The sequence below is a fragment of the Xiphophorus hellerii genome, chromosome 8 (genome assembly GCF_003331165.1).
Source record: "Xiphophorus hellerii strain 12219 chromosome 8, Xiphophorus_hellerii-4.1, whole genome shotgun sequence".
NCBI lineage: Eukaryota > Metazoa > Chordata > Actinopteri > Cyprinodontiformes > Poeciliidae > Xiphophorus > Xiphophorus hellerii.
The window spans coordinates 1,997,758-2,024,222 of record NC_045679.1 but is presented as its reverse complement, the minus strand read 5'-3'; the positions used below and the strand labels follow the sequence as shown (position 1 = coordinate 2,024,222).

The following is a 26,465-nucleotide window of genomic DNA, read 5'->3' as shown; positions in this document are numbered from 1 at the left end:
CGCTAGAGGCCGCTGGTGTTCATGTTTGAGAGGAACTAATGGCGATGGAGGGATGAATAGATGGATGGATGAAACGTGGAGGATTAATGGAAGAATTAGAAAATGAATGAACTGTAAGAAAAATAGATGGAATAAATGAGTTGGTGGAATTAAGGTTCAAATCAATATTTAAATGGATAGAAGAATAAATGGATGTTTTAAACTGATGTATTAATAGAAAAATGGATTGTAAATAAATGGACAATAAGCAAGATTTCATTGATTGGGAAAAGATGGATGGATGAACCAATGATTGGATGAATGTTCAAACATTCATCGTCGTTCGCACCAGTTTATCTTACTGGTTTGTATCTCCAGTAGAACCAAATATTTATCCATATTTACCAAAATCTGGAAGAAAAACCAAAACTAATCATATTTTCCAGTGAACAGAAATGAGACATGAAGCGGATCTGAAACGTGTTGGAAACGTTTTTAATATCAATTCAGCTCCAGACGAGACGACATCCCAGTTCAGCTCACATCAACAGACATCCAGTCAATCCATGTACAGTATTTACAGAACCGGCCCGGTTTCACAGCGGATTGCACCGGGCCGCGGCTGGGATCAGTATTTACAGGAGCGCTGAGGAGAGGCGGGAACACTTCCAACGGAAAACCGTTTGATTAGCAAAAGAGCTAAAAAAATAAAGGTGTTTAAGTGGTTTCAATCCAGCTCTGCTGAATTCCAGTTTAAAAACAAACCAGCCCTGATGCTGGTCTGACTGTTAGCATTCTGAGCTCGATTCTGATTGGATACAAAAACATCTAGCTGCCCATCCGAGGCTGGACTCGCCCACAAAGCAGAAAACACGGAGATGTTTCCGAACCGATCCGTGGGAAAAACGGATCCCACCTTCCCAGGTTTGTAAGAACGGCACTTCAGTTCTGTTCTGGTTCTGGAGAAGTTCCTCCTCCCGTCTGAAAAGGCTTCTGCGGTTCTGACTGGAGGTGGGAATTAAAAAGCCAGAAGAAGCATTCCAAGAGCAGAAACAGCTAGCCTTTGATTTACAGGACACGTATCATCAGTCAGGCTAGAAAACATTAAAAAAATGAAATTAATCTGCATCAGGGATTGTTTTCATCTCATAATCTGGACAGGAAGTTCAGATGCTAACTGCGGCTGTTTGTGAGCATAAAGTTCATCAGCTAAGAAAGTTTTGGGTTATTGATGTCAAAATTAACCAAAACTCTTCATGTTTTGTCATAATTAGCTTTTTCTTCTCTGTCTGAGCCACATGAAGGAGAGAAACTTAATGTTTAGCATTAGCTTCTAGTGACTTTTTAAGAGTCATGCAGGCTTTTAGAGTGGGTGAAGTGACAGAACGATACGCTACATTGCTATTGTTGTTTGACCCAAAGTAAAAGAAAGAAATTACAGATTATATGGAGAAAATTGAGTTAAATAATTACTGCCTGGCTTGCTGTTGGATGTACCAGTGAGGAGTAAAAATGCTGGTCAGAACTGGAGCAGAAACTACATCTACGTCAACACCATCTCAGTTTATGTTTCAAATTACCAGATTTAGTTTTCATAGTTTGGCTCATTCTGTGACTTACAGTAATATACAAATTATATATATAGAAAAACTTATTCACGCGATTTTAACTGTATTTCTTATTTAAAGGAACACAGCAACTGCAAAATTGCGTTTTTTTTATGTTAGTGGAATATCAACATTTGTAATGGAAACGCAGCTATTTACCCCAGTGGGTGCTTTTAAATTCCTGCATGTGGTGCTGGTTTGCTAGGTCTGGTTGCTGCAGAAATCCCATAAATATTCAGTTTATGATCTCAGATTATAGTTTCTACTGATGTTTCAGCTGAATGTTGATGCTAAGGTCTGAGTTGAACACCGGCATTCTTTGGCAACATTTTTCTGTTTCAGATGTAGAAAATTACTGAGCGTTTCATGAGCGAAATACCTGAAAAAACGTAAAAAAGGAAAATGTGATGATATGTGTCCTCTAAACTCGACCGGAGATGGAAGACTAGCCGACCCCACGTCACACTCACAGTATTTACAAACCAGAGTTTCATTCAAAAGTGCATTTACATTTAAAGTCATGACATGGCTAACTCTGTACACAGTGTGGCAGTTAAATACTGTTAAAACTCTGCTTCAAATCTTCTCTAAAGCTCTTGGAATCTCTGTTGGATGCTTCAAGTATAAAGTTTGTTTTCAGGAGTTTCACTGCTGCCAGGAAAAAAGCCTCGAGTGAAACCGAGTTGGTTTGGAGCGAATTAAACCGACCCGAGGCGTCAGGGAGCCGGGCGGAGGGTTTTCCTCTGGCAGCAGCCAGCAGCACTGAGAGAAACAAAAAGTGGAGGTAGAGGGACACACAGGGAACAATAAAACCCAAAATGTTTGTTTTTCTCAGAATGTAAGGATTCATTCCTGTTTCCTTCTAATTATTGTCAGTAATCAGTAGTTTGCTTTGGTTTAATCTCACAGTGAGATTAAAAACGATTCATTTCTCTTGTTTTAGCTGGATTTAATACAATCTCCACCCACAGAAACACACTGACTGATTTAAAAAACAAACGTATAAATAAACCTGGACGTTTTGGCTGCCATTAAAGTTTACTTCTGAATTAAAACACAAAATGACCAAAGAGTAAAAAAAAGCCTTAAAGATGAAGTGAAATCCTCCATTAAAACGTTAAGGATCTGCCTCCTCCCACCCGTCTGATTGATTCCCCTTCTTCCCTGCAGACCTCCATGCTTGCGTCCGATTGGCTCATTAGATGGATCAAAGATGGATCCTGATTGGTCAGGACGGCGCGCCTCTGAAGCTAAAAGTTCATCCCGCCGATCGGCAAAGAGGCAAAAACTTCCGACGAGAAAAGTACACTCAGTCCGGCCGCGTTGCTAACGGAAACACAGTAAAACACAGTGTCAGAGGCTCCGCCAACCGGCATCAGAGGCTCCGCCCACCAGCTGAAGAGGCTCCGCCCCCATGACTCCTCAGACGATGCTGTCGTGCAGCAGCGGCTCAGAGTCCTCGGCGCTGGCGGAGGGCGGGGCCTCTTCGTCGCTGCCCGGCAGCGGCGTGTTGATGTGGACGCCGGCCAGTGAGGACAGCGCCTCCTTGCTGTCTGGGAGGGGCTTGTCGCTGAGGGAGAGCTCCGAGGAAGAGGAGGAGGAAGAGGAGCAGCAGGTTTTCTCGGGGATGAAGAGGGCGACGAGGAAGGCAACGACCACGGTGCAGGCGCCCAGCAGGAAGGGCGGCCCCGGGATGAGCGCTTGCTGCAACACAGGACAAACCAGGCAGGGGCTCAACCTGAGGAACACGGGCCGTTTCTGGACCCACAACGCATTTACTGTGGCCCTCAACTCCAGTTCAGGAAGATATAAAACTGATTATTAAAATTTATGCTTTTAAAAATATATTATCAGATGACAGAACTCAAACAGAACTGGTGAATAAAATCAGAAGGAATTTACATAAATTACAGCAATTACTTGAAAAAAGTAAAATAACTTTATATGTAGTTTATATGAAGTTCTTATAAGTAGAAGCAGGAACCAAATCAGCTTTTATCTAATTTATTAAACTTAGCTAAACATAGAAAGTGTTTTCAGAGAAATCCTTTTCTTATAACTGAGAATAAATTTGTTCAGTTGAGCCCAAAAGAATCTGATTTATTATTATTATTATTATTATTCTCTTTATTCATTTCATTCAATACAAATAAAAAAATTTTTAATACAAAGAAAAAAAAAAAAATAATTTAAAAAAATGAAATGAAAGGTAGCAGAAAGAAGAAAATAATCTTATAATATCTGCCCCTTTTTCTCAGCTATGGATCAAAACAACAAAAAACAAAAAAAAAAAAAAAAAACTAAAATTTTTTTGATTTGTCTTATGTGACAAAAAAAGAAAACAAAGGAAGAACAAAGAAACAAGGTCAATCATCAATCTCAACTGAACAATACTATACTTTGACTTTATACTATTTCATACTTCTTCAAAAAAACAATCTTTAACATTCTTTTAAACATGTGTAATGATTTAGCATTTTTAACATCGTTTTGCAGGTCGTTCCACAGTTTGACTCCTTGTATCGAAGTACATCGTTCTTTCAAACAAGTTCTGAATTTAGGTTTCTTAAAAATCTGTGTCCCCTTAAGGTTATAACCACTCTCTCTCTTTTCAAAATTTTTTTGAATGTTTAAGGGTAATGTTTTTAGGTGTGCCTTATACATAACCAACAAAATATTATAATCAACTAAATCATTAAATTTCAAAAACCTCAAATTACAAAATAATGTATTTGTTGGATATTTACCATGTTTTCGAGCAATAACTCTTATTGCCCTTTTTTGCAAAACAAAAACAGATTTTATACTAGTATAACATGCCTTTCCCCATATTTAATACAACAAATGTGAAAAATCCTCTTTAGTTTTTATTTCTTGGCTCATGAGACAAAAAGTTTGGACACCCTGACTTTGACATTTCACTAGAATCTCTTTCTGTTCATGAACGGGAGAATAAAAACGATCATTTCAGTTCTTGTTATGTTTAATTGTCCGGTTCTGCTACATTTATAAATTAGACGTACAGAACCGAGCAGCAGACTGGAAACCAGCCGCTGTCGTTCCGGTATCGTCCTGTTTTAGTTTTCCCTCCAATCCTGATGAGGCCCAGTTAGTGGGGTTCTGAATGGTTCTTTAGGGTTCTGAATGGTTCTAAAGGGTTCTGTACCTCTGTGGGTCCGTGCAGGGGCAGCGGGTCGATGCTGTACTCCTCCTGGATCGGGTCCAGAGTGTTCAGCTCCACGTTGAACAGGAAGAAGATGAAGCCGTAGAGGGCGGGGCCCAGGCCGTTACAGAGGCCCCGGATACCCGTGATCATACCCTGGACGACTCCTGCAGGTGGACAGACAGTCAGAGCGGGTTCTGGTTCTGGTTCTGGTTCCGGTCAGAGGCTGGGCCGCCGGTCGGACTCACCTTGTTTATCCGGGTCAGCCGACTGCGACACCAGAGCAGAAACAGCAGGGAAGGTGATGGAGGACATGGCCGCCACGGCTCCAGCCGCCCACATCATCCTGTCACACACACAGCAGTCAGAGGAACAGGGCCCCCCGCTGGCAGTCAGAGGAACAGGGCCCCCCGCTGGCAGTCAGAGGAACAGCGCCCCCCGCTGGTAGTCAGAGGAGCAGCGCCCCCCGCTGGCAGTCAGAGGAACAGCGCCCCCCGCTGGCAGAACAACACTAAGGCTCTCTGCTGCTACAGGTTCTCCAGAACCGGTTCTGACCGAGTTTCTGAAGGATGGATGGGACAGTTCTGGGTTTCTAAACCAGGACTGAGTAGTTGTGGATTAATCAGATTAATTATCTGTTTAAAATTAACTGAATTAATGTGTTCTAAATGTTTTTATTACGACTGTCAGTTGATGTTAATTAACAGGTTGAACAAGTTAATTTTGACATCCTTAGTCTAAATTAATACATTGTGATGGTTTAATGGTGATAAATGTCTGAAACTAAAATAAAATCAGTTTGTAATCGATCCAAAGATGTTGAATAATTAAACCTGCAGGATGTGTCTCTAGTGAACATGATGGTTGGTTTGGATCAGTTTGATCCAAACCAACCAGATCAGATCAGTTTGATCTGATTCGTGGTTCAGTTTAGTTTCATTTCCAGGTTTAAGTCGTAACTTTAGTCAGAAATAAAAACAGCAGAAATACAGGAAATTATTCTGATTACAAAATCCAGTTAAAGAACCGTGGTGCAAAGGAGAGAGGGAGAAATGCTAACTGAGCTAGTCATGCTAACAGTCTGTATGAGACGCAGCTGGTAGGATATTTACTGCTCATATCTTTCCAACAGATCCCCAGTTTGAAAAAATACTGAAACTTTTAGAAAATGTCAGAGCTTTGAGTTCAGTTTGTTTATCCTGGACCGGCTGATGATGAGGCAGAACTCTGTCTGGTTCTGTTGCTGAACTCTGTCTGGTTCTGGTTGCTGAACTCTGACTGGTTCTGTTGCTGAACTCTGTCTGGTTCTGTTGCTGAACTCTGACTGCTTCTGTTGCTGAACTCTGTCTGGTTCTGTTGCTGAACTCTGTCTGGTTCTGGTTGCTGAACTCTGTCTGGTTCTGGTTGCTGAACTCTGACTGGTTCTGGTTGCTGAACTCTGTCTGGTTCTGGTTGCTGAACTCTGTCTGGTTCTGTTGCTGAACTCTGTCTGGTTCTGGTTGCTGAACTCTGACTGGTTCTGGTTGCTGAACTCTGTCTGGTTCTGTTGCTGAACTCTGTCTGGTTCTGTTGCTGAACTCGGCGGCCGGTCTTACCATGGTTCTGACCCGAAGCCGTACCAGGCCAGCTGCAGGATCTGGAAGCCCAGGCCCAGCAGAACCGTGTTCTTGTTGCCCAGGTATCTCATCAGCAGCGTGAGGAAGAGCGTCTGAGGAGAGACACAGAGCGGTTCTGGTTCTGGTTCCAGTTTAAGGATTTGCAGCGTGTGGGACCGGGTCGGTACCTGAGCCACGATGGACAGAATCCCGACAACCCCGATGAAAACAGCGATGGTGGTGGAGGAGAAGTTGATGACCTGGAGGAAAACGTACAGCTCAACGTTTATTTAAGTTAAAAATTCAAATGTTTCCAAACTTTCTGGAATTCATCCAGGCGGGAAAGTGATTATTGGGCTGCACTGATAAATCAGTAGATCAGTGATCGATACATGAGAAACCGATCTGATCTTCTGATCTGATCTTCCTCTGCGCTGGAAGGTTTTGAAATCAAACTTCGTTTGTTCTGATGCCAAAAAATGATGAAATGTTCCTTTACCATCCTGCTGAATCTGAGGAACCAGTTCAGAAACGATTCCTCCTCTCCCATTTCCTCCCAGTTATTAGTAATTTCATGCTAACCTTTCATGCTAAAGCAGTCGGCCATGTTGGTGGACAGGAAGCTGGAGGACTCACCTGTCTCAGGTAGAGGAAGAAGCTGGAGTACTGTCCGGCCTCCGGCAGGTAAGACAGGAAGACGGTGATGCAGATCAGCAGGACAGTGGAGTCCTGACCCACCTTCCTCAGAGACTGGACCAGAGACAGACAGAGACCAGGACAGTTTGTCACATCGCCTCTTTAACCGCTACAGGGTCACACTTCCTGGTTACTGACAGCAAACGGGTCGGCCTGCTCCCAGGAGAAGGGGGTGCCCCACGTGTTGAGCCTCATCTTGTCCGGCAGCGACTCGGGGACGGCCAGCAGGATGAAGCAGATGTCGGCCAGAGAGATGAGCGTGGCGAGCAGAACCACCAGGTTGTCTCCGTACCAGGCCGACAGGTAGGCGCCGATGGCCGGGCTCGTCACCAGGCTGGCTGCAAACGTGGCCGACACCTGGACAGGAAACGCAGCAGGACGTTACAGGATGTTACATCGCTCAGAGTTTGGACAGGGGCGACCCGATGGGCGGCTCTTACCAGGCCGTAGGCGGTACTCCTCTCCCTCTCATCCGTCACGTCAGCAACGTAGGCGAAGATGACGGAGAAGGTGACGGAGAACGCTCCAGACATGGAGATCATGGCGAAGTACCACCTGGACACACAGCAGGTCAGAAAGCAGCGTCAGCAGTTCGGTCGGAGTCACGGAGATATTTATGACTCCTGAGATGGAAAAACTCAGGCTGCACATTTTAATGAAAGCTTCTAATATAAAAATGACGGTAATGTTACAAATAAACACATTTCCTTCATAAAAACCTGGTGAAATTTAATTATAAATACTTTACCAAAGTAACCAGAATCTCTGGAAGCAGCCTGTAAGTTCAGCACAGGTACGTTTTATGCAAACTTAAGTAACTTCTGAAAACGTTTCCTGAAAGTTGTGTGAAAGTTTTGGAAACTTGAAGTTCAGTAAAACTAACAGAGTAACCTGAAAATGTAGAGAAACCAGCCTGTAGGTCCAGCAAAGCTTCTGGAAACGTAACCAGTAAGAGATGTAAAGGAACTAAAAATAACCTGAGAAACGTTCAGAAACTCAACCTGTCGGCTCAGGAACAGTCTGGACGTATCGTCTGGCAGAAACTTCATCCGCTCTGATAAAATGATCAGAACTGGAGCCGGGCCACCGCTTGGTTCTTATGAAGAATGTTTCACAGAACAGTCGACGATTCTGTTACAACTATAAACTCTGGACATCAACACACCGTCCTGACTCAGCATATTTTACCAAAACGTGGCTAATCTGAGCTAAAGGAGCCGTCTAGTCAAAGTTTCACTTTTCCATCCAACCAGTGGGATGAAGCTCCTACCAGGGGCTGAGCCTCATCAGAGGGATGGGAGCGCAGGTGAAGAAGACGGTGATGAGGAGGAAGGACCTTCGTCCCCAGACGTCTGACAGCGCTCCGATCAGCGGGGCGGACATGAAGGACAGCAGACCCTGCAGACAGGAAGCAGCATCGTTAGAGGAACAGTCCTGACTGACCGCTGCTGCTGCAGCTGCAGCACGGCGCTGCAGCAGCAGAAACCCTGCAGCTTACCGGGTTGTTTTACTCTAGTTTATAAACTTAACATCTTAGGACACTTGAGGTAAAACTAAACTAACTAAGATTCATTAACATCTAATTAAAAGTGTCAACTTGTTATTAGAATGTTTATTACAGTCTGATGTTCTCCTCTTTAAATAAACTGTTACTATTTCCAGCAGGAAATATCAGCTTGTTTTAAGTCAATAATTCCTCAATAAAAAGTTTGAGTTCCAGTGACAGATTATTTTATTATAACAAGACATTTTCCCATGTTACAAGCTAAATAATCTGCTAATGGATCTAGAACTAACATCACCAATTTTAATGGATTATTAACGTAAAACCAGCTCCTATATATTGTTTATAACATGATAAACTTGGAATAAGAAAAGTGAGAGGTTTTCAGTAGAACCAGCCGCTGCTCACCTTCACTCCCTGGATCAGGCCGTTCATCAGGAACGTGTGCTGAGGAAACGTTTCATGCAGAACCTACAAACACACACCCCGTTACAGAAACAGACTTTATGTTTCTGAAACATGCAGGTTGTTGTTTCTGCTTACGGTGAGCATCGGGGTGGTGAGTAAACCCCAGGCGAAGAACTCCAGGAAGATGACCACCACAGCGTGGTAGACGCTGGGCCGGCCGATGCCCTGCTGCGGCTGAAACACACAAACAATCAAAACTCAACCTTCACAGGAAACACACTCCTCAGGTCTGCTCCGTTTCATCCTAACTTCCTGCTTCCAGAGAACCAATCAGCTCTCAGTACATCCATCCAACCAGGAAGAACTTTGATTTTGTTTTAATTTAATAAAGTCTACTCTTAAACCTGAACAAGGCGGCTCTTCAGACTGAACTGATCTGTATTAATGTGTAATAACTCCAGAGTTTCTGTGGTTTCTCCACCTACCTGTCAGCCATGTTAACATGAATAATGTGAGCCTGGGCGCCTTGAGGCCACCATTAAACCAACAAAAGCCCCAGATAAAGGTGAGAACCGGACCAGAACCGAGTCTTCCCTCCCTGTGAACAAATAGAGACATTATGATCCGTCCACAAGCACCAGCAGAACCTGGAGGTCCAGTTTCAGCTTCATATCGGGTTTAAACGTTCCAGAACACAAAGATCTGTTCTGCTGACGCTGACAGAAACTCTCATTTATTCATTTTCATCTTTTATTGTCACAGAGTTTCCTGACAGAGAGAAGAAGTGGAGCAGAGAACCGAACCGGCCTGATGGCACACAGCTGGACTGAACCTGCAGAACCGGAACCAGAACCGGATCTGGATCCATGTTTAGCTGCTGGTATCGTGGGCCCGTCCGACCCGCTAACAGCTAACTTAGCTAATGTGGTTCTGGTTGCTGCTTCCTTCCTGCAGGTTCTGGACTCTGTGTTACCGTGGGAACAGCGAGAAGCTTTCATTTGATTGGTCCAACAAGAAAAGAAATTTTACAGGTGAATCTCAAACTGGAATATTTAAATTTAATTTCCAATAAAAATGATTTTTAATACAGAATCTGTCCAGCCTTTCACAATGATCCCAAACAGAAATGGAAATACTGATGGAAAGTTTAGTGGAAGAAAAAACATACAGAAGAATCAGGGCTTGAGAGAAAAGTTTGGATTTCATCTGGAAAGAGTGCAGTACTCAGAACAGTTCTGACAAAAACAGAACCCATCTAAGTAGCCAGCCGGGTCAGAACCAGCAGGAGGAGCTTCACCAGATAATCCAGCAGATTCAGTTAAAGTCAGAGGAAGTGAAGATAATCCAGCAGCTTAATCCAACACATCCTCAGCTTCTTAAACTAAACTCAGTCTGGAAACAGAAACCGATCCAGAACCTGAATCACTAAGGAACCATGAAGAACCCAGACAATAAACTGTTGCTAGGCAGATTAGTGGGAAGCATTCAGAGATCCAGTCCTGGTTGAGAGTTTATCTGTAAACATCCTGAGCTAGGCTTCATGTGGACTTCCTCTAAAACTGGGAGGAATGTAGAGAAACGGAGGACAGAAGAAGAACATCAGGTCTGGACAGAACCACAGAACCATCATCAGTAACAGACCTGATGCTCCAAGAGTCAAACTGATTCAAAGTTTTCTTTATAACTTCACCTTTTTATGCGCTAAAACTAACATTCATGCTACTAAACCAGCTAGCATTAGCAACCAGCTGCATTAATCTGCAGCTGGAGCTTCATTGAGTTTCCTGTCTGGTTTCCTTTAAGATAAACTTCTTACATTTCTACCTGAGCGTTCAAAACTTATTTCACATTTCTGGTCGAAGGAGACGTGATGACCTTCGACCAGAACAAGCTGACATTGTTTTACTGCTTTCCCAGAATCCTCGGCTGTTTGATCGGCTGGTGTGAAACGTTTCACATATTTTGGTTTAATTTGCAGTTTCTCTAAATCTTTACACTCTGGTCAAAATATAATGTTGGAATTTATGTTGCAAGTACATATTTATTAAAGTGCAGATTAAAATGATATTTTTAAAAGCTACTGAAGCAAAAAGTGATTAGTTAAATGTTACATTTAAAGCTATCCTGATAAATTTTGCTGGACAATAAATCGTCCCAGAAGTAATCACGATAAACGATAATATTGTTGTTTCGAGACCATTTCCAGTAATATAATAATAATGGAATAATAATACAAGAATACATTGTGAAAATCAACCAACTTTAAATTCTAATGAACATTAAACACTGGAACTGGAAAACATTTTAAATATATAAACAGAAACAATAAATGAAATGAATTATGAATTCTCTGTAAACAAAACTGTCCTTCAGAATAAAAGATCTGGTTGAGACCAAATCACCAGACTGAAAACGTTTATCATCCAGTTATTGATGGAAAAACAATAAATTATACAAATGGAAATTATTGAGTTTGTTTTCATTTATATAATTAATTGATTTATTGTGACCAAGTTATATTGTGTATCTAAATGAGCTTGGAGCTGCTAAAGGCTAAAATGATCAATAAATAGTACTTTAAATATGTTTAATTTATTTATGTGTTTAAATCTGGATGTGTTTGTTTTAAGTGTAACTTCTCGTTGTTATTTTTAGGGTCAAGTTTATTGATTCCTGCTTATTGACGTACATTTCCTTGAAATGTTTTTCTTGTTTTTATTCTGAGGTTGTTTTCCTGTTTTGGACTAAACTTTCAAAATAAAAGAGAGAAAATAAAGAATTAATTTTTGAGTGAAATCCAGTTGGAAGTCGTCTGAAGCGAGCCTCCTTCTCGAATGCAGGAAACTGCAGATTAAAGCCACAAAGTGAGAAACGGAACCAAAACCAACATTATTAACTGGTTTCTGCAAAGATTCACTCAGAAGTTTCTTTGTTGAGATAATAAAGAAAACTTCAGATTTTCCAACCATTTCCATTCTGTTGGGTTATTTCTGTAACGTCATACAGTTTAATCCAGAAATTCATATTCATATTATGGGATTTGTAATAAAGCTGCAGTTTTATCAGGTGAAGTGTGTGAAGATATTCATTATTTATTTTGTCCTGAAAGAAAAATAGAGGAAATTCTGCTTCATCCATGTTTAATAAAAAAATCTTATTACACACCTTCATGAGCAAATGTGATATTTTTATTATCTCTTAATAATCTTTTTTTTTTTTTTTTTTTTTAATTTTTTTTTTTAACCCCTCCAGGGGGTCTTTTTGTGGGCTCTAGAGTCCCTTTTCATGAAGTAGGCTGACAGGAAAGGGGGAAGGAGAGGGGGGAAGACATGCGGTAAACGTCGCCGGGTCCGGGAATCGAACCCGCGACAGCCGCGTCGAGGACTTGAGGCCTCCAAATGTGGGCCGTGCTAACCCCTACGCCACCACGGCACGCCCTCTCTTAATAATCTTTTACTTTAATCGTGAAAAATATGAATTTATGAATGATATTAACATTTCTAACACTTCAGATCTACAGAAAAGGTTCAAAATGGCAAAACAATTACATGTTTTATATGTTTAATCAACTTCTATAATTTGATGTGATACAAAAGCACATAGTAGGCCATTTTTATTCCATTATATATATATATACATTATATATAACAAATAAATATCTGAATGTTTCACTGCAGGTGAATCTCTCTGAACATCTGCAGACGTCTACATCATTATGTAGCTTCTTAATTTTTATTTAGAAAATGTTTTTTTATGTAGGATATTCTGAAAACATTTTATAATTTCCATTTTTCACAATTATTAGAAGAATTCTCAAAATAAACCAAGGTATAAAGTGGTAAAATGTGTGTAAATACATTTCGATGTATATTTTTGCCCTTTCTGGTGAAATATTTAGATATTTTATTTCTGTGACGTTAAGGGAAAATCATGAAATGAAATCGAGTCTTTTAAATATATTTTTTCAGACATTTTCTGTGTGCGCTGCGGTGAATGAGTCTGTTCTGGTGTTAAAATGGACGCTGGCGGAGCGCTGGATCCGCAGCGAGCGGCTCCTCCGCCCGCCCGCCCCGGGCAGGATCGTCCCGGCCCGGGCAGGGGGCTGTTATGTAACACCATAATGGATCCATCCCGACCGCATCAGCACCGCCGCTATAAGCCCAACCTGTGTGTGTGTGTGTGTCTCCATTACAGCCTCCCTCCCACCTTCACTATCCTCCCAGAACAGAACACGGCCATTTTGGACCAGACCGTTCAGAACCAGAACGATCTTATTTTATTTATTTAATTTATTTTCAATTTCAGCCTCAACAATTAAAAATTAAAGCCTGTTTCACATAATTCATAATAACTGAATTAAACTGTGATTTAGCTCTATAAATAAATAAAATGCCGTCGAATAAATCAAATTTCTAACGGTTGGATTTGATTTTTTTTATTTATTTCAAACGTCAACGTCCGTTAATTCCATGTTACGTCATAAACGTGACAGTTTATTTAATTATTTCCCCAGACAGAAACAACGGTTCAACTGAGGTACATACAAACAGAACCAGAATCTCTATAAAAAACAACATTAAACGTCTCGGTTCGGCTCGGTTTCCCGCGGTAAACATGGCGGCTCGGACACTCACCACCGCTCCGTCCTTCATGATGATCTTCTTGACCAGCACCACCCGGCCGGGGGCCGCCGGAGGCTCCGCCGCCATGTCCTCACACCTGCCGCGGGTCATGAAGCATCCTTGCCGCGTGGATATCCGCGGTTCTCCGGGTGCTTCCAGGATTCCTTCGTGTTTTAGCCCCCAAGAGGCCGAACCGAGCTAATTATGAGATAAACCCCAACAGAATCTGGAAGATTTATTGGTTTATCTCCTCTCCTCTACAAGACGTCCAGCTCAGTCAGTCAGTCAGTCCGCAGTACTGGTGATGCGCACAATTAATGACACCGTCAAGTTCCGCCGAACTATGGCAATACTTCCGGTCACGTCAAAAAATAAGAGCCTGTGATTTATCTTATAAATTAACATTTAAAATTTTTTTTTTAAATGTTATTCAAATTCAAAAATACTTCGTTGAACCCAAAAGGAATTAAATATTAATTAAATTTCTTCAAAGAGTTATTGTAGATGTTGATGGCGGTTGGCAGGAAAGATCTCCTGTAGCAGTCTGTATTAAAGCGAATTTCAAGAAGCCTCTGACTGAAGCCAGACTCATGAAAATGATGTATGTTAGAATTTTGAGATTGAAGTTAAAAAAAACAACCTTAGAACAGGGACAGAATTCTGAAATTAAAGTCAGAATGTTGACTTTTTCTCTTTTCTTTTTCACTTTTCTATCAAAATTCTTACTTTTTTCTTCATAAAAGTGGAACTTAGTGATGATGGTAATGTGATGGTCTGTGGCGGCTTTGCAGAATTTTGAGGTTATAATCAGAAAACTGAGAGAAAATGTCAACATTTTAGACTTAATGTCACCATTTTGAGAGTAAAGTGATTTTTGTTTTTAACAATGCAAAAATGTTGAATAAAACAAATAATTAAGCATGTTTTCCTTCATAATTAATATACTTAATAAAAATGTTTGACAGACATTAACTTTAAAAAAAGTGGCTCTGAAAAACTATTTACTGGTAAATTATTGATAAGATGACATAATTACACTAACCTGAATACTTGCTGCATTTTCCAATTGTGTACAAAAATTAAAACACAAAAAATTTGTCTTACAAAGTTATGGATTTTAAAAATGTACAATTTATAACAGCTTTTTTCAGTGTATGGAGGTATATTTTCCATGATATCCAAATTTTTGTCAATGTTCCAATTGATTTTTTATATACTTAACCAAATCTGGAACTACAATTCATTATTTTTCACATTTTCCCCGATTTTATTGGAAGTCTAGATGACGCACACGTCCAGGTCTTTTATTCTGAAATCAAGCCCCTTTTCTTTCCTGCTCTTCTGCTTAGTTTGACAACACGGTCCGGTCCGGTTCGGTTCTGTTTTTATGTTTTGCTATTGTTGATTTTTTTAATTAAAGTCCGGAATCAGGTTGAGAAGAATCAATATGGCGTCATGTCAGAAAAAGACATTTTCTCTCCTAAATCTATTTAAACATCAGAGAGTCTGGAGTTAAAGGAGATGTGATGTAACAAATTCACGCGCAACATTCACGTCTTCATAATAAAGTTTCATCACGTCAAAAACGGCTGGAAAACTGTTTTCTTTTATATGTTCAAATAGTAACACTTTCAGATGAATAATTTATAAAATCCCGCGCGTTTTATCGCGGTTCTACTTCGTCCTTCCAGAAATATCCGTCCCTGTGCGTCTTATTTTGAAAATCCTGATGTTTCCCGATTGGTTTGACAGCAGCAGACGGAGGAGAAAAGCTGAGCGGATCACGTGTAGGCGGCTGTGGTTCTGGTACTGTGTGTGTTTGTGCAGGATTGTGTTTGAATGAATAAAACATGATCCAAACGTGGCGACGGAAGAAAAAACGTGAGCTGACGTCATCGATCATCAGAGAAACCGCCATCCTCTGATCTCTGGAGGCCGCTTTGATCACCTGCTTCTGCAGCAAATAATAAAAATCATGATGAGGGTTTATTGTTTTTTGTATGACATGCTGCCATCATTACCATCTTCATAATTAGAAGAAATGTAGGCAAATCTGGCTTTAAAATGGAGATTAAGTGAATATTTTTGCATGAAATATTCAGATTTTGAACTGTTTTCTGGATTTTCTCACATCCAATGGAAAAGGATAGGGCCACTGGAAGAAACAGTAATATATTGGATACATTTGATTAATTGTAATTACTTGACTGGTTGGTTTTATGATTGGCTGGCTTGGTGGTTGGCTAACTGTTAGCTTTAGCGATGGAAACAAAATAGAAATCACCTGGATCATTTGAAATAACTGAAGCAATTTTTTTTTACTAAAATCTTCATCTATCAATAATTCAGTCGGCTTTAATAATGAATAATGTCTGTGTCGCTGTTTGCCAGCATAAATGGCAGAAGTTCATCAATAGTGGGCGTTTCTTCTACTGTAGTAGATTTTATTTCTATTTAATTAATTTATATTCTCAGATATATTTCATTGTTTGCATTTACAGTATTTTGTGTAATATTTAAAAATGAACATTTTAAGCCTCAGTATGAAAAAACATTTCAGATTCTAAAAACAATTTTTTGAAAGAAGGAAAATTTTACTCAAAACCAAACATTACCTTCACCTCCAGTGCTGTAGTTTTATTGAAACTGAAGATTCGATGTAAATCCTCTAGAGGGCGCCACATCTCTGCCTCAAGACTGAAATTCCAACAGGAACTTTTGGAAAAAATGAAAAGGAAACAGCTGAGAGAAAAACTCATAGACTAAACACCCTGAGGATGAACTCTGACTCCTGCCTTCGTCTCCGACTGAAATCAAACTAACACTGAACAAGGAGAACAGAGAGAGAACTGAGCAACTAGACACTGAAACACAGACTGCTGCAGGAGGAAAAACAAGACAATCAAAGTCAAAGTAAGTTCAGAAAGTTTCTACAGGAGAGAAACTGACTTCCTGGTTTGACTTTCTGTCTGCTGTGATTTCAGCTTCACTCTGAGACAAAATGGCTTCCAGATCAGACGATGATCTCTGCTGTCCGGTCTGTCTGGAAATATTTAAGGATCCAGTTCTTCTGTCATGTAGCCACAGCTTCTGTAAGGAGTGTCTGCAGAAATATTGGAGAGAGAAACCAGGAAGAGAGTGTCCAGTTTGTAAAAGGAGATCTTCTAAAGATATTCCACCTCTTCTTAATCTGGCTCTGAAGAATCTCTGTGAGTCTTTCTTACAGCAGAGAGAGCAGAGAGCTTCAGAGGATCTCTGCTCTCTGCACTCTGAGAAACTCAAACTCTTCTGTCTGGACCATCAGCAGCCAGTTTGTCTCGTCTGCAGAGATTCAGAAAAACACACCAATCACAGATTCAGACCCATCGATGAAGCTGCTCAGCAACACAAGAAGAACCTTCAGGAAACTCTGGAGCCTTTAAAGAAGAAGCTGGAGCTCAGGAAGAAAGTTCAGGAGGAGTTTGATCAGACAGCAGAACACCTGAAGGTCCAGGCCCGACACACAGAGAGGCAGATTATGGAGCAGTTTAAGCAGCTTCATCAGTTTCTAGCAGAGGAAGAGGAGGCCAGGCTGGCTGCACTGAGGGAGGAAGAGGAGCAGAAGAGAGGGATGATGAAGGAGAAGATGGAGGCTCTGAGCAGAGAGATAGCAGCTCTTTCAGACACAGTCAGAGCCACAGAGGAGGAGCTGAGAGCTGAAGACGTCTCATTCCTGCACAACTACAAGGCTGCAGTGGAAAGAGTCCAGCGCTGCCCCCTGCTGGAGGATCCACAGCTGCCCTCAGGAGCTCTGATAGACCAGGCCAAACATCTGGGCAACCTGGCCTTCAACATCTGGAGCAACATGGAGAACATGGTGACCTACACTCCTCTGGTTCTGGACCCAAACACGGCTGGTCCAAAACTCCATCTGTCTGAAGATCTGACCAGCTTTAGAATAGGAGAGGAACAGCAGCTTCCTGATAATCCAGAGAGATTTGATATTAACTGGCGCTGGTCTGTTCTGAGTTCTGATGGTTTTAACTCAGGGAACCACAGCTGGGATGTTGATGTTGGAGACAGTAAATACTGGAGACTTGGTGTGTTAGAAGAGTCTGTTCAGAGGAAGGGAGGCATAAAGTCTGGATGTTTGGTTATATATTTCTATTCAGGTAATTACTATGCAGATTCTCCATCAGCTCCTCTCACTCGTCTCTCAGTCCAGAAGAAACTCCAGAGGATCAGAGTGAATCTGGACTGGGACAGAGGAAAGCTGTCCTTCTCTGATCTGGATACTAACACACACATACACACCTTCACACACACCTTCACTCACAAGATGCTTCCACTCTTCCACACTGATAAAACATTAAAGATCGTACCGATGAAGATCTCAGTGATCAAGCAGCAGCTCTGATGATCTCAGCATGAAGATCACAAAGTCGAAATAAAAACTTATTGATCAGATTGAAACTGTGAGTTTTAAAGAGGAAACTGGAGATGATCTGATCATCTGGAGATTCTTCATCTCTGACTTTCCAACTATTGTTTCCATTTTAGCAGAAATTAATGTCAATATGTTGAATTGAATGCTGTCTATTTGTAGCTGCTTAGTGATAAAACTGAACTACTGAATGAATCTGAAATGACCTTTTCAGTTACTTCTAAGTTTTTATTTGTGTTGCTTTGACTATTTCCCTGATCAATGCTGTGTTTAAACTTTCTATCATCACTTTTATTATTCAGTAAATACCAGAAAATACTGTGATAATAATCTAAGTCCATGTTGTCCATCGTTAATAACAGGAGATTTTAATCTGGTCTAGAGACTTTCTGTTCAGTCTGCCTCTCAGAGTGTAGCATGTACCTGCATGCCCACCATGTATCTGTAAGTGCCTGGAGCTCCCTGGGCTGTTCTGCTGGATACAACTCTTTCTGTACAGCAAGCCACCTCAGATGAACATTAGAGCCACACAAAGTTATGCAGCTGCTGTGCAAAAAAGTCAACAACCTCAAGGACCTCTTTGGTAGCATCAACAAGAACTAAATTCAAGCAACATGCATTACAATGAACGTAAAAGGCAATCTGGCTTTGCTTTGAATTCTGAGAAACACCGGAAAGCTTCCCACTCATGACATCATCATAACCTCGTCCCACAAGGTTTTTTCTGTAGTCCAGACTACATGTTCGTCTGTAGTCCAGACCAAGTTCCTCAAGACAGTTAATGACCATTGCACTAAGTCCTGCTGCATTAAGGCTTTCAGCTGCCTGGAAACATAGGAAGCTTTCATGGAAGACACCATTGTAATGATATTTACAACCACGGACATTTGTTCCTATTTTGTTTGGAATAACAAAATAGGAATGTTATTGTTTTGTCTGCAATAACACTGAATACTTCACATTTCTTTACTTCCTTTATGAATCAGTCTGTATCATCTCTGCTAAGCCCTGAAGAATGTCATTTTGGATTTGATGACTTGTGTGTTTTGTATTGCCACATGCTCTAAGCTTTTTTCCAATTAAATTATCCAATATGGCAGCAAAAATGTTTCCCTTATTTTTAGAGTCCTCAGACTTTTGATGACCCTTTGAGTGATATTTTGGGATGCAGTCAAAAGAAGCATATCTGCTATTATTTCAACATTATACTGGTATTCTTACATCTTCCATTGTTTTTACAGAACTCAGCATGGTTGTATTTACCTCATTAGCCCTTTTATATTGAGTCCATGCATACATTGCATTTATATGTTGCTCTGACTCTGAGTAAAAACTAAATCCAGACTCCTTGGACAATGCCTTTTCCTATTTGCAGAAGCCAGAATTTGAGGTAAAGACACGGACTGGTGCATTAGGCCAGGAAAATCCCTATAGGTGAAGCAGTAGGAAGAGTCTTTGATAACAGAATATTCTAACCCAGAAATGTCTTTGTACCAGGAGCTGGTAAATGATCTCTTCCATGATCCATGCTGAGTTCTGGGGAAATTTGTAGAACTTGGTTAATCAGGGCCCTGTTCTTTTGACCTTGAAATATCTGGAATACAAACATAATTGTCATGTAAACACAATTTAGTCAGGTTATAAGCAGGTTTTGCTTATAAAAACCAGGTTTTTCAAAAAAGCAGGTTTTTTGAAAGTGAAATTACCACTGGGTCCTTTGGGAAGAGCAAAAGCAGTGCTGGACACAGCTGGGAAGAGATCAGTGGGATCTCCTGCAACTGGCCCTTCTGGCTCGTCATCATCCTGGTCAGAGGCAGAGCTCTCTGTGTTGATAATCATATCTAAGTTTGAAAATTTTGAATTCCTAAATAAGTGAATTCTCTGACAATCTTGAATTCTGAACTTATTGCTGGGGACATTTCTTTTTCATCCAATAATAACAATGAAGATTTAGATTTATTTATATTATACCCTGAAATATGACCGTATTCCTCAGTTAAGTTAAGCAAATCTGGATTAGACACTCCTAAATTTGAAATGAACAGGATTATATAATCCATCCATCCATCCATCCATCCATCCATCCATCCATCCATCCATCCATCCATCCATCCATCCATCCATCCATCCATCCATCCATCCATCCATCCATCCATCCATCCATCCATCCATCCATCCATCCATCCATCCATCCATCCATTCATTCTCTTCCGCTTATCCGGGGTCGGGTCATGGGGGTAGCAGCTTCAGAAGGGAGGCCCAGACTTCCCTCTCCCCAGCCACTTCTTCCAGCTCCTCCGGGGGAATCCCGAGGCGTTCCCAGGGTGACCGAGAGACATAGTCCCTCCAGCGTGTCCTGGGTCTTCCCTGAGGCCTCCTCCCGTGGGATATTCCCGGAACACCTCACCAGGGAGGCGTCCAGGAGGCATCCTGACCAGATGCCCCTCAACTGGCTCCTCTCGATGTGAAGGAGCAGCGGCTCTACTCTGAGTCCCTCCCGGATGACTGAGCTTCTCACCCTATCTCTAAGGGAGAGCCCAGATACCCTACGGAGAAAACCTGTTTTGGCCGCTTGTATCCGCGATCTCGTTCTTTCAGTCATGACCCAAAGCTCATGAGGGTGGGAACGTAGATTGACTGGTAAATCGAGAGCTTCGCTTTTTGGCTCAGCTCTCTCTTCACCACAACGGACCGGTACAGTGCCCGCTTGACGGCAGACGCTACGTCAATCCGCCTGTCGATCTCCCGCTCCCTTCTTCCTCATTTGTGTACAAGATCCCGAGATACTTGAACTTCTCCACTTGGGGCAGGACATCCCCCCTGACCCGGAGAAGGCACTCTACCCTTTTCTGGCTCAAGACCATGACCTCGGATTTAGAGGCACTGATCCTCATCCCGGCCGCTTCACACTCTGCTGCCAACCGATCCAGCAAGAGCTGCAGATCACGAACGATAAAGCCAATAGGACCACATCGTCTGCAAAAAGGAGAGATGCAATCCTAAGTCCACCAAAATGGATCCCCTTAACACCTTGGCTGCACCTAGAAATTCGTCCATAAAAGTAATGAACAGAATCAGTGACAAAGGGCAGCCCTGACGGAGTCCAACTCTCACCGGAAACGAGCTCAACTTACTGCCAGCAATGCGGCCCAGACTCTGACACCGATCATACAGCCTGTACCAAAGGGCCCGGTACCCCATACTCCCGAAGGACCCCCCACAAGGCTCCCCGAAGGACACGTTCGAACACCTTCTCCAAGTCCACAAAACACATGTAGACCGGTTGGACGAACTCCCATGCACCCTCCAGGACCCTGCCGAGAGTGTAGAGCTGGTCCAGTGTTCCACGACCAGGACGAAAACCACACTGCTCTTCCTGAATCCGAGGTTCGACTATCCCTTCTCTCCCCTTCCCTTCGACGGACCCTTCTCTCCAGGACCCCTGAATAGACCTTGCCAGGCAGGTTTAAGAGTGTGACTCCCCTATAATTGGAGCACACCCTCCGGTCCCCCTTTTTGAACAGGGGGACCACCACCCCAGTCTGCCAATCCAGAGGAACTGCCCCCGATGTCCATTCAATATTGAAGAGTCGCGTCAGCGAACACAATCCTACAACATCCAGAGCCTTAAGGAACTCCGGGCAGACCTCATTCACCCCCGGGGCCCTGCCACCGAGGAGCTTTTTAACCACCTCGGCGACCTTGTACCCAGAGATTGGAGACCCCTCACAACACGTTTGGGCCTGACAGATCTGACCGGCATACTCCCCCACCACTGGAGCCAACTTGGAATTTAATTTCCGTCTCCTGCATTATGTCAATTTAGCCCCAAAACAATATAAAATAAAAATATCCACACAGCACTGGGACAGAATACATTCACATTTTTGCACTACTAGACACTCAAAGTACAGAAAAAATGTATTAAAGGGCTAAAAATTGGATTTACATATGTTCCCTTTCATTATAATTAATTTACGACGGCGTTAACTTTTTCTGTTATTGTTGTGAATGTTATGTAACCTCTGTTTGCTGCTGACAGTCTTGGCCTGGATTCTCTTGTAAAGTAGCTTCTTAATGTCAATGGGATGTTCCTGACTAGATAAATGCTAAATAAAAAATAAAAATTTATGAGGTTTTTAGGGTGAGTGTGCCATCCTTTGTGACAGTCAATGAATTGGAGAAAAGAGTAAAAACATCAGTGAGAAAAGACATTGAAGGTTTCCAGTTAGTGGAGATCCTTTAGGAGTTTATTAGAGGAAAAATATATTTTAATTAAAGCAAGAAGAAATTATTTTATCAGAAAATGTTGATTAACTGTGGAGTTTTTCTAAAGCCGCATGTTCACTGGAAATCCTCTAGAGGGCGCCACATCTCTGCCTCAAGACTGTAATTCCAACAGGAACTCTTGGAAAAAAAACAGGAAACAGTTGAGAGAAAAACTCATTGCGTAAACACCCTGAGGATGAACTCTGACACCTGCCTTCATCTCGGACTGAAATCAAACTAACACTGAACAAGTAGAACAGAGAGAGAACTGAGCAACTAGACACTGAAACACAGACTGCTGCAGGAGGAAAAACAAGACAATCAAAGTCAAAGTAAGTTCAGAAAGTTTCTACAGGAGAGAAACTGACTTCCTGGTTTGACTTTCTGTCTGCTGTGATTTCAGCTTCACTCTGAGACAAAATGGCTTCCAGATCAGACGATGATCTCTGCTGTCCGGTCTGTCTGGAAATATTTAAGGATCCGGTTCTTCTGTCATGTAGCCACAGCTTCTGTAAGGAGTGTCTGCAGAGATATTGGAGAGAGAAACCAGGAAGAGAGTGTCCAGTTTGTAAAAAGAGATCTTCTAAAGGTCTTCCACCTTTTAATCTGGCTCTGAAGAATCTCTGTGAGTCTTTCTTACAGCAGAGAGAGCAGAGAGCTTCAGAGGATCTCTGCTCTCTGCACTCTGAGAAACTCAAACTCTTCTGTCTGGACCATCAGCAGCCAGTTTGTGTCGTCTGCAGTCATTCAGATTTACACAAAAACCATAAATTCAAACCCATCGATGAAGCTGCTCAGCAACACAAGAAGAACCTTCAGGAAACTCTGGAGCCTTTAAAGAAGAAGCTGGAGCTCAGGAAGAAAGTTCAGGAGGAGTTTGATCAGACAGCAGAACACCTGAAGGTCCAGGCCCGACACACAGAGAGGCAGATTATGGAGCAGTTTAAGCAGCTTCATCAGTTTCTAGCAGAGGAAGAGGAGGCCAGGCTGGCTGCACTGAGGGAGGAAGAGGAGCAGAAGAGATGGATGATGAAGGAGAAGATGGAGGCTCTGAGCAGAGAGATAACAGCTCTTTCAGACACAGTCAGAGCCACAGAGGAGGAGCTGAGAGCTGAAGACGTCTCATTCCTGCACAACTATAAGGCTGCAGTGGAAAGAGTCCAGCGCTGCCCCCTGCTGGAGGATCCACAGCTGCCCTCAGGAGCTCTGATAGACCAGGCCAAACATCTGGGCAACCTGGCCTTCAACATCTGGAGCAACATGGAGAACATGGTGACCTACACTCCTCTGGTTCTGGACCCAAACACGGCTGGTTCCGGACTCCATCTGTCTGAAGATCTGACCACCATTACAGAAGGAAACAATCAGCAGCTTCCTGATAATCCTGATAGATTTGATATTCACTTCTATTCTGTTTTGAGTTCTGATGGTTTTAACTCAGGGAACCACAGCTGGGATGTTGATGTTGGAGACAGTAAAGACTGGAGACTTGGTTTGTTAGAAGAGTCTGTTCAGAGGAAGGGAATCATAAAGTCTGGATTGTTGTTTTTACGGTTCTATTCAGGTGAATACATAACATGTTCTCCATCAACTCCTCCTTCTCGTCTCTCAGTCCAGAAGAATCTCCAGAGGATCAGAGTGAATCTGGACTGGGACAGAGGAAAGCTGTCCTTCTCTGATCTGGATACTAACACACACATACACACCTTCACACACACCTTTACTCACAAGGTGTTTCCATACTTCTCCACTTATAAAACATTAAAGATCATACCGATGAAGATCTCAGTGATCAAGCAGCAGCTCTGATGATCTCAGCATGAAGAACACAAAGTCCAAATAAAAACTTATTGATCAGATTGAAACTGTGAGTTTTAAAGAGGAAACTGGAGATGATCTGATCATCTGGAGATTCTTCATGTCTGTTCAGATTCATCACCAGCTGCTGGAAGCAGCAGGGTAGCGTTAATCTTTCACATCTGACTCTTTAGTCTGAGTTCAGTTCTGATTCTAAAATGACTTGGAGTGAGAGGTCTTGTTTTTCAAGAACTGGTGTATTAAGAAAATTGATTTTATTGAATATGTGAGCAAAAATGATCCCAGCAATGTGTTTAGTTTACAAACTAAATATTTACTCTGCTAACTAAATTATTTAGCTCCAAACTGAATATTTAGTTTTCTTTTGTCTGATTTTGTTATTTTGTTACATTTATGGATCATTGACATTTCTTTCTGTCAGGTCTAAATACCTATTAAAGACAATTTAAACAAACACAGAAAAGACGAGAGAGTTAGATTCTTTGTTTCTCGCGAGGAGAACGGACAGAGATGTGCTTTCAGTTACAAATCTCCAACCGCTCTGAAACACATCTGTCTGTTCCTCTCTTTTTATTGCTCATTAGGAACCCTGCCACACGGGGCGCTGCAACTCTAAAAGGGTGGAGGGGCACATAGTTGCAGCGCTAATGACATTCACTAATCTAGACACATGTTATCTATACTCTAAATCTTTCTTGCTCCAGGCACGGCGTCGAATAAGACACGTTGCATAGCTTCAAAGCAACGGCTTTGTATCACAAAGCAGAGTTTATTGCAGGATTGTAAAACTCTGCTGGGAGCAACTAACACCTCTGTCTTGTAGGAAGTCCTGCAGGGCAACAGCTGCTGAGAGTAGCTGTCACCCCTATTTCCCAAGGAAGTCTCAGGATAGAATCAAAGTTATTTAACACACAGAAACATTATCTAAATTTAACTACAAGGCTACATGATACAACAAATATTTGATAATTACTAATAATACAATTTACCTAACACTTTCCTTAAAATACCAAGACTTCCTCATATGTTTATATTTTGTTCTATCTGATGATGTAATTTTTAAATATTAAATGATCTTTTGATCAGTACTTGAGTCGCGTTTTTACCAAACAGATTTTTACTCTTTATTGAATCATTTATTGGATGGAAACTTTTTACCTTTGAGTAAATAAATGTTGAAGTTGTACTGCGCTTACTTTTAGCCATGAGTAACTATAATTATTGCTTAGGGTAATTATTAATAAAACTACTTATTTAGATCTTGATCCAAGATTGAAACAAGAATTTGAAGTAAAATAAACTGTTATTTTAACTTGATATTGTCAGTGAAAATAATACAGCAATGTTTGCTGTTTAACCAGGTGAGGACAGTTTTTTTCTTGCATATTGTGAAATAATTATTTGGTTTAAATTGCAACATTAACTTGAAACTTAACTCAAGATTAAAAAACTTTAAATGTTTAGTTGACTTGTCTCTTGTTAAATCAACTTCATGAACTTTAATTTCTGAGTTAAAACACAAACAATTTTCTTGTTGAATTTAAATAGATTTTGAAGGCAGCAGGTGATTTTTAAGTTAAACCACCTTCAGATGTTTTACTCAAACTTAATGAGACATTTTGCATGTAATACAGTTTTTTTAATTAGTTAAAATTTACTAACAAAATTTGAAATAATTACAGTTGTAAATAACAATTATGTGATTGGGTTTCATTGAAGTTATGAGGAATGAAATGGGGAATCAGACACAATGTCCTTCACCAGTAGGTGGCAGTAAAGTCCCTTTAAGTTGGTTTCCGTCGGTCTTAAGACAGGAGAAGCAGAAGAGGTTGAACTTTCCCAGGATTCCGGTCCAAGTGGCGGTGAGCAGCAAGCAGAGAAATCCTGTTCTGTTGCTTCCAAATGTGTCATAATCGGTCGGTTTATATCAAACCACATCAATATTGATTCATTTATGTGGTTTGTGATTAATTTAAGAGGTTTTATCTGGGTCACATTGCTGTACCAGACAATACCAATGCACGCTAGCATCACAGCTAACAAGCTAGCTACTTGACGCCATCTTGGCTAGTTTGGTAATGCAGCTTGATACTGGGTTAAATTAACCCTTTGCAGCTGGTTTTCATGCCGGTTAAAATAACTAGTAGCGTCAGTAGCTAAGCAAGGCGTTTAGCTTTACCTTTGTTCACAACATTTAGCATATTCGTTTAGTAATAAGCTACGTGGGAGGTTCCTGTTTCTGTATAATGTATTTTTAGGTGGTGTTTTGTTAACTGCATTTTCTTTCTGGCATGGCGAAGGCTTCATCAGGAAAATATCAGTCTGCAGTTTCCCTGGAGATCCCTCCATATTAAGGAGCACAAAGCCTAACTATCACTGGT

At 41.4% G+C, this 26,465-nt stretch overlaps 4 protein-coding genes across 4 annotated transcripts in view; 3 read left to right on the top strand and 1 right to left on the bottom strand.

The window, feature by feature from the left end:
- Positions 1-453: 453 nt before the first annotated feature.
- On the bottom strand, positions 454-13,891 carry LOC116724338 (hippocampus abundant transcript 1 protein-like). The gene is made up of 12 exons (XM_032569965.1): positions 13,587-13,891; positions 9,088-9,186; positions 8,953-9,015; positions 8,311-8,438; positions 7,481-7,595; positions 7,179-7,397; positions 6,981-7,094; positions 6,533-6,604; positions 6,345-6,457; positions 4,998-5,095; positions 4,753-4,916; positions 454-3,290 (listed from the first exon to the last, which is right to left on the bottom strand). Exons 1-12 carry the CDS (start codon positions 13,683-13,685, stop codon positions 3,009-3,011), a joined length of 1,566 nt encoding a protein of 521 aa, XP_032425856.1. The 5' UTR covers positions 13,686-13,891; the 3' UTR covers positions 454-3,008.
- A 2,416-nt stretch (positions 13,892-16,307) lies between these two features.
- On the top strand, positions 16,308-19,062 carry LOC116723905 (nuclear factor 7, ovary-like). Its single transcript, XM_032569129.1, has 2 exons — positions 16,308-16,487; positions 16,559-19,062. Exon 2 carries the CDS (start codon positions 16,576-16,578, stop codon positions 17,968-17,970), a length of 1,395 nt encoding a protein of 464 aa, XP_032425020.1. The 5' UTR covers positions 16,308-16,487; positions 16,559-16,575; the 3' UTR covers positions 17,971-19,062.
- Positions 19,063-22,468: 3,406 nt separating this feature from the next.
- LOC116723912 (nuclear factor 7, brain-like) overlaps positions 22,469-26,465 on the top strand; it is a 153,432-nt gene continuing 149,435 nt past the window's right edge. Inside the window, exon 1 of the mRNA XM_032569139.1 lies at positions 22,469-22,598. The gene's annotated coding sequence lies outside the window, so the exon portion shown is untranslated. The remainder of the gene's footprint in view (positions 22,599-26,465) is intronic.
- LOC116723914 (nuclear factor 7, ovary-like) lies at positions 22,598-24,479 on the top strand. The gene has a single exon (XM_032569142.1). It carries the CDS (start codon positions 22,687-22,689, stop codon positions 24,073-24,075), a length of 1,389 nt encoding a protein of 462 aa, XP_032425033.1. The 5' UTR covers positions 22,598-22,686; the 3' UTR covers positions 24,076-24,479.

Bases quoted from the DNA above. Each gene is read 5' to 3' on its own strand.
- LOC116723905 (XM_032569129.1), top strand. From the start codon at position 16,576: ATGGCTTCCAGATCAGACGATGATCTCTGCTGTCCGGTCTGTCTGGAA.
- LOC116724338 (XM_032569965.1), bottom strand. From the start codon at position 13,685: ATGACCCGCGGCAGGTGTGAGGACATGGCGGCGGAGCCTCCGGCGGCC. The intron at 7,596-8,310 runs GTAGGAGCTTCA...CTGTGTGTCCAG, and splicing joins CTGATGAGGCTCAGCCCCTG to GTGGTACTTCGCCATGATCT. The intron at 5,096-6,344 runs GTAAGACCGGCC...TGTGTGTGACAG, and splicing joins GGCTTCGGGTCAGAACCATG to GATGATGTGGGCGGCTGGAG.
- LOC116723914 (XM_032569142.1), top strand. From the start codon at position 22,687: ATGGCTTCCAGATCAGACGATGATCTCTGCTGTCCGGTCTGTCTGGAA.